We start from the raw sequence: 12,625 nt of genomic DNA, 5'->3' as shown, positions 1-12,625 counted from the left end.
GCCTTTGACGTGGTGGGAAGGAGCCTGCAGTCCAAGCCTGCTCAAGGGGAGTAGGAACGTGTGAGCTTCCTGGCTCAGAGGGAAATTCTAGCCACAGTGCAGTCCTGGGAGAAAAGGAAATCTGTCCAGTTTCATAAAGCCAGACCCTATCTCACATGGGAACAAAACTTAAAAATTACCAGCACGCTTTACTCATTTACCTGTGGTTCTTCACTTTTCATAAGAGCCAGAGTTGAACCTAGTATCTGCCTCTTGTGGTGAGGAGCTTTTGAGTCTCATTATAGGGGTAGGAGGTGCGGGATAGAAAGAAAGCAAGAAATTTAACCTCATCCCAAACAGCACTCTAAAGAGTAAGAGAAACTATGGCCAAGTTCTGGAAGGTCCTTCCCTTTAATTAAATCCATGACCCAACCTTGAAGGACCTCCCTGAGTTTCACTATCTGTTGGGCATGTGTGAATCTTTATTTTATAAGAGATACGTTCAAGATTCCTTCTGGTGGTATTTCTCTCTATGTTGAATTTTCTTAGTGTCTGAGGTTATTTTTAGCTGTTACTTCAGTGAGCTTCAAGGTTGCACGACCTGTTTTAACCGCCCGTGTCTCTGATTACTCCTTGCCATGACAGCATTTTCGTGTGATGCTCGGGAAAGAAATGAGATCTTTTCTTCCAGGCCTTTGACTCAAAGCAAAACTCTTGCATTTGTGACTTAACTCCAACTCAGATTACCTTCCTCTGAAAGACTTGCTCTATTTTTCTTAAACCACCATACAAACAGTGACTGGAACTTGAGGGTTGGGAACTTGAAGGACTTTGCTTGACATTCCTTCCCCACCCACGTTTTTAGAAGACTAATTCCTTTAATCCGAAATCACAATCTTTAAAAGAAAGTTTTTTAAAGTTTTCGTCTTTGAGAAAGGATCGCACTGAAGTAAAGGGATTTAGGCCTTTTAAAATTATTATTATAAAAGTCACAGTGTTAAAAATGTGGGGGTAGAGGGTGGAAACTACTACCTTTTAATCTCACCCTTAGCACATGCCACTTTGGTTTTTGCTTTCTAATCTGCCTTGGAATTTTTTTTTTTATCATTGATTATGCATTAACTTTTTTTTTAATTTAGCATTATATAAGAAGTAGTTTTCTATTGTTGCATTTTGCTTAAGTGGTATAAACATATTAAGACCCCTTTACCTGAAGCTACAGAATCTCTTTCAACTAAAAACAACAAAGTAAAATGTCATCTTACGTGTTGAGCAGTTCCCTGACAGTGTTATTTCCATTCACATCGTCCCTGTGATCTGGGACCTGAAGGAGCAGTGAGTGATTCCCTTTGGTCCGCAGGCAGATGGTGGCAGCAGTGCTACCAGTGTCCCTTGTCAGTACTTACTGCAAACCTGTGTGACGCGTGGGTCATTACGGTCTTCTTGCACTTGAAGAAGGTATTTTAAAAGCCAGCCTGTAGCAGGTACTCCCTGAGCTGCCCTTTCTTGGCTTCATGGAGAATCAGAGGTCATGTTCTTCCTCCTCCTGGCCATGGGGGTTGTTGGGGTTGATCACGAAATCTTGCCCAGACACTGCAGCAAGAACTTGCCTTGGGATTTGGCAGGAAAACCCAAACCTTCCCATTTGCACTCTCCCTTCGGGAGACCTGGGTTCATCCCTGGGTTGGGAAGATCCCCTGGAGAAGGAAAAGGCTGCCCACTCCAATATTCTGGCCTGGAAATTTCCATGAACTCTATAGTCCATGGGGTCACAAAGAGAGACACGACTGAGTGATTTTCACTTTCCCTTTTCACCGTTCTTCATACCCTGCACTTAGGCCAGCTGGCACTTGGGTTCCTTGGGAGTGTGAGGAGCTGTGTTACGGTGATGCTTCTCGATTCTCGGTGTAGTATGGCTCTTCTCGAGGCAATAGGAGCACATGAAGGCAGTAGTGTCCACGGCACTCACAGCATTCACGTGGCTCTTCTTCACAGTCCAGTGGAAAAGCCCCTGGGAGTGGAAAGAAGTCTTGCCGGGGGCTTCCTGTACCTCCATGGTGTGTGCCAAGAAGCCCTGTGGCTGCATCCGAGCTGTGGGGTGAGCGCCCGGTGTCGCTTGTCATTTCACCAAGTTCAGCAGCTCCTTCTAATTCTTCTGAGTTTCTTGGTATAGGTTTTGTGCTTTAACTTTTGTAAGCCTTGGTTACCCTTATGTATTGATAAAGATGGGGATTGAGTAGGTAGACAATCTCACAGGTCTAAAAATTTTCATTCTTTGTTTACTGTTGTTTGGGACAAGTTTTCTCATGATGAGAATCTTATCATCAGGAAATGTTCTTTGAAGCCAGTTACATGGTTTTCTGTATTTTCTTAGCCATGTACATGGTCTGTCACCCAGGTATGAGCTTCCTAAAGATCAATTTTATTTTTTCCCAGTTTCTAAAATGGAAAGTTGTGCTGAGTGCCTGCCCATGGTGTCTTTCCCTAGCACCAGAGTCACGAAGCTCTGTTGCTTGCATCCTGGCTAGCTGTGTGGCTGGGACAGGTGTTCTGGCTTCTTGTACCATGGCTTACTCATTTGAATGCTTGACTCCCTTGTTTATTTTGTCTCCTTGACATAATCAAGAACTGTCAGCAGATTGTTTTCAACGTGTGGAGAAACCCAGAAAAGAAACTGAATTGTAAATTCTGTATTTTAAGAATTCCTTTTTAAAAAATCATTTTTATTATCGTTATAACAGACACAGGAAGAATCGCGAGGCAGCCAGTGAGCTTCTGATGAGACTGAAGGACAACAGGGATCTTCAGAAATTCCTGCAAGACTGTCAGGAGGTACATCGCCCTTTAACGCCTCCTTTCCTCTTTTCTAACAAGAGCCACCAAGCATTTGGCAGAAGAGCCCTTGGGATTGTAAAATGAACTGAGGCCAGAAATTCACATCACTTATATAATTTGCAGGTGGGGCAGTGTCAGTTCTCCAGCCTACAAGCTACCACTTAGAGTAACCAGATTATTACAGTCTAGAACTGTGCTGTTCAACACAGCAGATACTAACCACATGTGGCGGCCTCATTTTAAATGGAGTTAAGACTGTAGTTGTTCCATCACGCTGGCTGTACTTTAAGTGCTCAGCAGCCAACTGTGATTCATGGCTGCCATATTGTATGGACAGTGCAGATGTAGAACATCACCATGGTCAAAGACACTGATATTCTCAAATATTCTATAGCCTAAAAGCATCTATTATTTAAAATAAGGCAGAGTTACTAGTAGGGAAGGAAAGAAATGAAAGGAACTGCAGTTGGCTACCGAGGTAAGAAGAAAGATTTCAAAAATACACACGGTTTTCTTACTCACTGAAGACCTTGAAATATCCATCCTTCAGTCTCCTGCCAAGAGCAGTAATCCTGATCTCAAACTCTTGACTTTTAACATGTGGTATTCATCTGATGATTCTCAAACTGTTTCATACTCCCCTGATACATGCATAAACAAACTGGGAAAACTAAAGTTAGCCAGTAAAACGCAACCTCTCTGCAAGCTGGTTGGAAGGAAGCATCTAGCTGACTTCACATGCATGAGATCACAAGCACATCATATTTCACTATCCACCAGAGAACCATGGTGAGACTCGGTCGTCTCTAGTTTATTAGACTAAATCTCATCAGAGGCAGAAGTGGAATGAAAAATATCCAAGGGAAGCTGTAGGGATCTTGGGGAAGGGGAACTGGAGATGGAGAGGGGAGGATCCAGGTCATATGCTAAGAATATGACCAGACTCTTCACGAATCCTTTGCATGCAAACTTGTAGCTGTGTGTTAACTATGGCTCTTATAACAGTTGAATCAGAGCCAGAGACAGAAGCAATCCTTCGTGTCCATTAAACTGCTCTCTTACTGTGAATCTTAAAATGGGTGCTCCAGCAGCTAAACCTTATGAAGAAAGCAAAGCCCCTCAACTGTGTGGCTTAGGGTCTGTTGATGTTCAGGGCCACGCTGATGAATCTGGGTCACTGGAGGGGTTTGCCTGAAGCCAGACAGGCGAGGCCAAGAGTGCCTCTTCAAGTCACTCCCGAGCATGAATAACCCATTTGAATAGGATGCTTGTTTAAAGAGGCATTCATGTCTCCAGACAAGACCAGGGAAGAGTAATGGATTCAGGGTTAGCTGTGTAGAGTCGCATGATGTGCTGCAGTGAATACCAAGTGGCCCTTCAGCCCTGGAGGGAGTGAAAAGTTGTCAAGAGACGTTTGCAGCCTGGGCTGTGCCCTCCCCAGATTGGAAGTCCCTGAAGTACCTTAACGTTGCCCCTGAAGCCCCACCAGTGACTTGTTTTAACCTCACATCAGATGGGAAGGGGGTCTGCTGGGGAAACCAGTGGGACCCCATCCCTTTGCTTAAAGAACAGATTACTGAGATGAAATCCATTGACCTGAGCATGGTGAAATCTGGACTGAATTTAGGGAAAAGAATGCCAGGAAATAAGCAGGAAGTGAGGGGACAGAGGAACCTTTGAGAGAGGCTCAGTTGAAATTTCCAACCTCTGATTTTCCACTCACATCCGTGTGGATTCATAAATAGAAACATGTGGGAAAAGTAAGTAGATAAGATGTAGTCCTTCCAAGTAGAATCACAGGAAATAGTTTTCAGTAGATCTTTAGATCTTTGTTAATTCTTGTTCCAGATGAGCGTCCTTGGTTATAAGGAATTTACTCCCTAACACACACCAGTGACCTATAGGCACACCCAGAGGGCTCAGCCCTGTGTGATTGCCCCTCCAAGAGTGCCCAGAGGTTTTGGCCGGGCTTCTTCGTCCTGGAGATGATTTGCAGGTCTCTTTGTGACTGCTGTGTCAGGTCTCCCTGGCTTATCTATTTTTTCTTTCCTTGAACCTTGTTAAAAGTTAGTACAACCATAGGATCTGCTGGGGGTACCACCTCAGCATATATAGTTTACAAATAAAGACTGAATTTAGGTCAGATTTGTCAAAATGTGTCAAAGTGTTAGTCACTCAGTCGTGTCCAACTCTTTGTGACCCTATGGACTGTAGCCCGCCCAGCTCCTCTGTCGGTTCAATTCTTCAAGCAGAACTACTGAAGTAGGTAGCCATTCCCTTCTCTAGGGGTCTTCCTGACCCAAGGGTCAAACCCGGGTCTCCTGGATTACATGCAGATTCCTTACTGTCTGAGCCACCTGGGAAGCCCAGTAGTTTCTACAAAGTGACAGAATTTAGGTCAGGTTTGGGGGCTTCAAAACCCTTGGTGTAGAAGTACCAGCAAAGGGTGCTACTATTATTAAGGAATATTCTTCTTTATTAATTGTCCATTATTTAGCCTCATTAAAATACGCCCGTTTTAAACCAGAATCTCTGAGAAGGAGTCTGTGGGTGGACTAGCCCTACATATGAAAACCTACTTCTTACTGTGTTGGTGGATACTTACAGAGCACCCAGAAGTCAGATTTAATGCTGCTGCTTGCTGTTGGTACTGTTCAAGGTCTAGGAAATCCAGATGGTCTCCTTGCCACACCTGCCTCCTGGTTGGTTGGAGGCTAGAGGAGGCTGGGTTGTAAGCTCTGCCATTGTTGCCACCTACCACAAATATTTCCCGGAGCGGGGAATTCATTGCTGCAGTGCAGGGAGGATGAGCTGCTGCTGCTGCTGCTGCTAAGTTGCCTCAGTCGTGTCCGACTCTGTGCGACCCCCTAGACGGCAGCCCGCCAGGCTCTCCCATCCCTGGGATTCTCCAGGCAAGAACACTGGAGTGGGTTGCCATTTCTTTCTCCAATGCATGAAAGTGAAAAGTGAAAGTGAAGTCGCTCAGTCATGTCCGACTCTTAGCGACCCCATGGACTACAGCCCGCCAGGCTCCTCTGTCCATGGGATTTTCCAGGCAAGAGTACTGGAGAATCCCATGGATGGAGGGAGGATGAGCAGGGCCTAGCTAATCACAGTTATAGATGGCAATGCAAAGAGCATCATGTTTTTTGTGTTGTTATTTTAATATGATACCCTGAAAAATGAGTGATTTAAAAAGTCCTGCTTTTCTATTCTATTCCTTGTCTCCATACCTCCTGTTTTCTGAAACTGATTTCTTCCTCCCCTGGAGGGCAACATAACTAAACATGGTGGCACCGGCATAGCGGGTTCAGCGCTTTGCTTTGAGCTTAATCCAGTAATCAAAGCATTTGTTCCTATCCTTTTCCAATCTGCACAGTGTTCTATTCTGCAGAGAATGAGCATATTCTTAAATGACCTTTGTCAATGCCCACGGGTAATAACTATGGGTCTGATTCCAGAATGCTGGTAGAGGTCTGATGAACTAGCAAGTTCCACAGCTCTGTCTCATTGTGCTGTGTCACATGCTGCTTTATCTGTAGGATGATGTGTTCAGCAAAGAGCAGATTTGTTTATAAGCCTCTGATTTTTATGTGGCTCCTTTTTCTTTTAATCTCTCTTGGGTAGGTGGTTATGAATAGAGCAAATATGTGGATGTCCTTTGCACTTTGGATCATTGCCATTTATTATGTTTAGTGTGCACGTGCAGAATACAGGGTAAAGTTTTTCCATTTGCTTTCCTCTTAACATCTTTTCTCCTTAGATTGAATAGCCTTAGCCTTTCAGGCCTTAACTACTCAGATAACTGGAAGGGAAGTAGGTGATTCTTTTAAAGTAGGAAATTCAGTGCCTTGGTTGTTGTGTAACAAATCTATGGTCCTTGCTTACCAAGGGCTTTATAGGACTTGCCGTTTTTTCCTTAATAGAGAGTGACATCAAAAATCTCACTACTTTTGCTTTTGATCCCCCTCCCTCCCATACATGGTGGTTGGTCTCCTGAAAAGGGTAGGGAGGGTGCCTGGGGGTTCAGCCACAAGCAGAGCTGGGGTCCTCCCGGGACCTGCATCCCCCTCCTTGACGTGGTTCCCAGAGAACAGACTTCGTGTTGTGGGAGCCCTCTTATGGGGAAGCCTCTCCCAGCAGCTGCCCAAAGTGCAAGGGAATGGCCTCAGAATGGTTGGTTGTGTAGGGGTTTATACACCATTTCTAAACCCTTGGTGGTGGGCCCATGACACAGTTTGGGTGCAGATTTGTTATGGCAGCAGCTGGTGTAAGAGTGGCTTCTTATGGTCACATGGAAGAAGGGCACTGCCCCTGAAGACTTACTGGCTTCTGGTTCCAGGCTGACCCTGCGTTCGTTTGCGTATCTTCCAACTGGGCAAACTGAAGCTCTCTCTTCCTGGTAGGAATTAGGACCCTGGTGTGGCCAACTGCAGGCAGGCAGTGAGGAGCCAGGCAAGTTGAGATGAGAGCCAACAAGCGGAATGTGTCCATGGCCTGGGCTAGGTTCAAATCTGTCAGTGGCCAGCAGCGTCTGTGAAGAGGCTTCCCAGAGTTCAGATCCAAGCAAACACGCTGGGTCTCAGAATCCAGTCCTGTGAAGTGTTCTTGATCTTAGTCAGTCCTGTGAAGTGTTCTTGGTCTTCTACAGACAGAGGCTGTAGAAGAAAACTTGAAGGTGACTGAAACATGAAGGGAGCTAAGAGGGCATCGTGGTTGCCTCTTAGCAAGCAAGTTCCTCATGCTGTTTGTCATCCCCGTAGATAATGTCCGCGAAGAAGAGGGAGGGTTGAAAGAGTAGGCACTTTGGTTTCTTTTATAGTAGAATTAAAAGAGTAGAAAGATTACCAAATGTAGTAGAGACAGTTAATCTTGTTTAGCATGGTATAGCTAGCCATGGGTATTTGAAAAAGAAAGAAGGTTGTGACTTAGCTTGCTTAGCACAGAATTTTAAACACAAGTGTCTGGAGGGAAAGCTGGTTAAGAGTGCCAAACAGTTTGAAAGCTGGCTCAGCGTGCTTTCTACACTTCTGGATTTATTGTTAGATGCATAGTTTGGAGCAAATCTCAAGTACAGCACCCATACAGTGGAGATAGCTGTTGTGCTTTTTACACTTCTGGATTTATTGTTAGACGCATAGTTTGGAGCAAGTCTCAAGCACAGCACCCATACAGTGGAGATAGCTGTTGAGACGGGTTAGAGTTGTAAAGTGAACGTTTGGTTGTCTGTCGACGTGGAAACATGGTGCTGCGCCTAACAACGTAACAGCTGTTTTCAGGCAGAGAAACGGCTGCTGTCTGTGATCACAGTCTCTGAACCTGATTTTTTTCTTTCCTAGCTGTCTCTCTGGATCAATGAAAAGATGCTTACAGCCCAGGACATGTCTTACGATGAAGCCAGAAATCTGCACAGTAAATGGTTGAAGCATCAAGCCTTTATGGCAGAACTTGCTTCCAACAAAGAATGGCTTGACAAAATCGAGAAGGTGAGTCTAGGGATTGATGGTTCTCCATCGGTGTGGCTGTGGTGAGAAAACTAACGGGGTGGAAATGAGCTCCTTTGTATTTAGCGTGTTTTCCAGCATATTTGAGTCCTATTTGACCACATACGGAGTTACACAGCCAGGAGCAGTCCCACTTTTCACCTCCCAACTCCTACCTTCAAGCCAGCAAGAAAGGAGACAAGCAGAAACGCAACCAGGTGGCACAAAATGCCTGCCTTATCTTGTAAAGAATCCTAGGAGTTGAGTTTCTGTTGTGTGTCTCCTCTGTTGCACTTGATAGACTGCCAGCCCCTGGGGCAGCATCCTCACTCTGTTGATCATATTATGTGTGCTGGACTGTGACAGACACTGAGTGGATCCACAGAACTTAGAAATATTATGTATTTTAAATTTCTCATTTTAATAATTTAAACTGTATTGTTTTGGCACAGCAAGATTCTCTGCTGTGTAACTGAACATGAATGTGACATTCCCCACCCTCCCTTCTCTTCCTTCATATGCTATATTGTTTCAAAATCTTAACAGTTTAAGTGTTAAGGTCTCTTGGGATGATGTGGAAGGGATGAAGTTTTAGGTTACTGGCAATAAGTATCCCAGAGCCCCAACCATCACTTGCTGCTCCATGCCTGTGAAAACCAGTCAGGCCATCACTGATTTTGTCGAGCAGTAATTCCATATAGAATGACTTGTTTGTGTGTGCAAATGTGTGTGTTGAGTGAATAGGTAACTCATAATTCAAATATGTCAGGCTTGTTTTTCACAGTGACACCTGTTCTGCAAACTGTATTTATGTGTGTTTTCCAGGAGGGAATGCAGCTCATTTCAGAAAAGCCAGAGACAGAAGCCGTGGTGAAGGAAAAACTCACAGGTTTACATAAAATGTGGGAAGTCCTTGAATCCACCACACAGACCAAGGCCCAGCGGCTCTTCGATGCGAACAAAGCCGAACTCTTCACCCAGAGCTGTGCAGATCTGGACAAATGGCTGCATGGCCTGGAGAGTCAGATTCAGTCTGACGACTATGGCAAAGACCTCACCAGCGTCAACATCCTTCTGAAAAAGCAGCAGGCAAGTGCCTGGGCTGGCGCACCACAGGCTGTTTCCCCGCTGTGGTCCTGCTGGTCTCAACTCGCCCACCATGTCCTCAGACATTCGCTTGGAGTGTGAAGGGATTTTAACACACCCAGCACAGTGGGCTCTGGTGGTGGCATCAGGGGACATTTCCAGAATCAATTTGGAAAGACACCATAGGAGTACTGGGGTCCATGCATGGGAGTATATTTTCATTATCATCTTAGTTGATAGATGGTATCACCACCTAGCAGTATGGTGAATGTTCACTTCATCTAGTTCCACAGTTTACTTGAAGAAAAGTTACCATGTTTGCATCCTCATTGTATAATGTCTAAATATGTGATAGTTATCTGAGTGGTTCAGGGCACTTCTAGATAATAAGCGAAATTTGGGGTTTTTGGATAACAATAGAGTCCTTCTCGGAGAAGGCAATGGCACCCGACTCCAGTACTCTTGCCTGGAAAATCCCATGGATGGAGGAGCCTGGTAGGCAGTCCATGGGGTCGCTAAGAGTCAGACATGACTGAGCGATTTCACTTTCACTTTTCACCTTCATGCACTGGAGAAGGAAATGGCAACCCACTCGAGTGTTCTTGCCTGGAGAATCCCAGGGATGGCGGAGCCTGGTAGGCTGCCGTCTGTGGGGTTGCACAGTCGAACACGACTGAAGTGACTTTGCAGCAGCAGCAGAGTCCTTCTAAGAGCAAATGAATTTACATTGATGAGAGGAAATAGCTGTGATAAGATTAAGCAAGCAGGTTGGTGGTAGTATCTTTCAGGAGCTCCCCAGGCCGAGTTTGCAGTGTGTGGCCAAGTGCTCCCCTAGCTAAGAGAGCAGTCAGTGTATTTGCCAGCCTCTTGTCTCTGGGGAGAGCAGTGTGGTCTTCCCAGGGTTGTGTTTCCTGGGCAAGACACCTCTGCTATGCTTTCGCCCTTTTCCCTCATGTAAGACAGCAGTTAGGCTGTCTTCAGCTGCTATCGAGTATTTTTTAAAAAAAGAATCAGTTTTCTGATTAAAGCAATTGGGAGGAGATGGTTAACGTTAGCTATCCTTCTGGCCTAAAAGAACTGGAAACTGAAGACCTGACTCCTTCCTGGTGATTAAGCTGGCTTTCAGTGTCTCTGTGACTTCTGAACAGGCAGATGAAGACCATCCTTTCCCCATAATTAATTATTTCCCCTGTCATTTGCCTCTGAAGTTCCTAGATAAACTTGACTATTGCTCCCAAGTTTAAAAATCCTTAGAAAGGGAGGTTTTTGTTTTGTTTTTTGGAAAAATCAGCTGACAAAGTGGAGCACTAGTTTCTGGCTTGCTAGCCATGCAGAACCATTTCTTGGGCTCTCCACTGTATCAGTTAATATTCCCAAGTCTTCTGTTTTGGTCAGTGCCAAAGGGGAGCATGTAAAATCACTGTGTTTCCTTTGTCTCGGGTGTGAAGGTGGGTGTGTCTTCCATCTTCAGATGCTGGAGAATCAGATGGAGGTGCGGAAGAAGGAGATAGAAGAGCTCCAGAGCCAGGCGCAGGCCTTGAGCCAGGAGGGGAAGAGCACGGACGAGGTGGACAGCAAGCGCCTCACCGTGCAGACCAAGTTCATGGAGCTGCTGGAGCCCCTCAACGAGAGGAAGCAGAACCTGCTGGCCTCCAAGGAGATCCATCAGTTCAACCGGGACGTGGAGGACGAGATCGTGAGTGCCTCCTCGCATGGCTGACCTGCATCCCGGGTTCCCACTGCCGTACCTGGCCTGCCTCAGTCCCTGGGTGGGCTGAGTTGTCACAGTCCTGCACTGTGTCCACACAAAATACACCTCCGGATTTCTGTCTAGTTTTCTAAGGATAAATTGAGGGCTTTAATGCCCCAGAACAATCGTTTTAACAACAAATAATAGGGATTCCTGGAGAGTCTGGCATTGTGGATAAAAGTAAGGTCTGGAAGACTAGCCTGTACCCTTCATTGGAGAAGGGCAGGCTCCCTGGGCCGCCCCTCCCAGTGGGGTAGTTGTTTATTTTTTCTTTTTTAAAGAATTCTTATTAAAGTATAATTGATTTACAATGTTGTATTTCTGCTGTACAGCAAAGTGACTGACTTACAGATACATATATTCTTTCCCTTTATGGTTTGTCACAGGACATTGAATGTAGTTCCCTGGGTTGCACTTTAGGGTCTTGTTGTTCATCCCCCACTAGGGTTGAACAGGCTTCCTCTCCCATACTGGCCTCCTTGCTCTCCCCTCCTGCCCTTATCTGCATCAAATATTTGTTCCTTTTGAGTGGCCCTGACTACCTGTTTACAATTCCTTCCAGTTGTGGGTTGGAGAGAGGATGCCTTTGGCGACCTCCACGGATCACGGCCACAACCTCCAGACTGTGCAGTTGTTAATAAAGAAAAATCAGGTAAGCGTGTCTGCTGGGGCGAGCTCCACGGTAGGAGGCAGAGAAAGGGGAGCTCAGAGGACAGGCAGGTTCTCCTCGGCCTCAGGGCCTGGCACAAGCAGCGTGCTGCTGTGGCTCAGTGAGCTTTGGGTGTGTATTCCCCAATCGAACAGACCCTCCAGAAGGAGATCCAGGGGCACCAGCCTCGAATCGATGACATCTTTGAGAGGAGCCAGAACATCATCACTGACAGCAGCCTCAACGCCGAGGCCATCCGGCAGAGACTGGCTGACCTGAAGCAGCTGTGGGGCCTCCTCATCGAGGAGACGGAGAAGCGGCACCGGCGGCTGGAGGAGGCGCACAGGGCCCAGCAGTACTACTTCGACGCGGCTGAGGCTGAGGCGTGGATGAGCGAGCAAGAGCTGTACATGATGTCCGAGGAGAAGGCCAAGGTGAGGAAAGAGGCTGAGCCTGTCCCTATGCCCGGGGAGCCTCTGACTCAGACCTGAAGCTTGTGCTGCTGGGGGTGGCATCCTCGTGCAATGTCTGATTGTTGCCTTGTTTACGGGGGCAGCGTGGTGGAAATAAGTGACTGGAACCTGGCTATTTGCCCCTTGGTACAGAATTTTCTTTTCTGAATCATGGTATTTATCTGCTCTCCCCTTTTTTAAACAGAAATTTGCCAAAGATTGTCTTTTACAATATACTAGATGCTTTTGAGACAGTTTAAAAGTACTTGAAAGTACTCCAACCAGAATGCTATCATCTACATCTGTTAGATGTGGAGAGTTTTTCCAGCCAAGACACACTTGGTTTTCCTGGGCTTCGCCTCATATATCTCAGGGTCCTCGTCACTGCACC

General features: G+C 46.0%; 1 protein-coding gene across 10 annotated transcripts in view; it reads left to right on the top strand.

Moving 5' to 3' along the window:
- The window catches only part of SPTBN1 (spectrin beta, non-erythrocytic 1), a 212,642-nt gene that overhangs the window by 177,328 nt on the left and 22,689 nt on the right, over nt 1–12,625 (top strand). For all 10 annotated transcript variants that reach the window (XR_015136915.1, XM_086326891.1, XM_086326892.1 and 7 more), the window contains 6 exons: nt 2,721–2,811; nt 8,154–8,300; nt 9,123–9,386; nt 10,855–11,079; nt 11,696–11,785; nt 11,938–12,216. Coding sequence is in view for 9 of the 10 variants with exons in the window: in XM_086326891.1 (XP_086183017.1) it covers nt 2,721–2,811; nt 8,154–8,300; nt 9,123–9,386; nt 10,855–11,079; nt 11,696–11,785; nt 11,938–12,216 (1,096 nt within the window). In the remaining variant the exon portion in view is untranslated. The remainder of the gene's footprint in view (nt 1–2,720; nt 2,812–8,153; nt 8,301–9,122; nt 9,387–10,854; nt 11,080–11,695; nt 11,786–11,937; nt 12,217–12,625) is intronic.

Source organism: Bos grunniens, chromosome 11, assembly GCF_055505025.1.
Source record: "Bos grunniens cultivar Pamir isolate PY7600 chromosome 11, Bosgru_T2T1.0, whole genome shotgun sequence".
In the NCBI taxonomy this organism is placed as follows: domain Eukaryota; kingdom Metazoa; phylum Chordata; class Mammalia; order Artiodactyla; family Bovidae; genus Bos; species Bos grunniens.
This window is presented reverse-complemented; position numbering and strand designations above follow the sequence as displayed.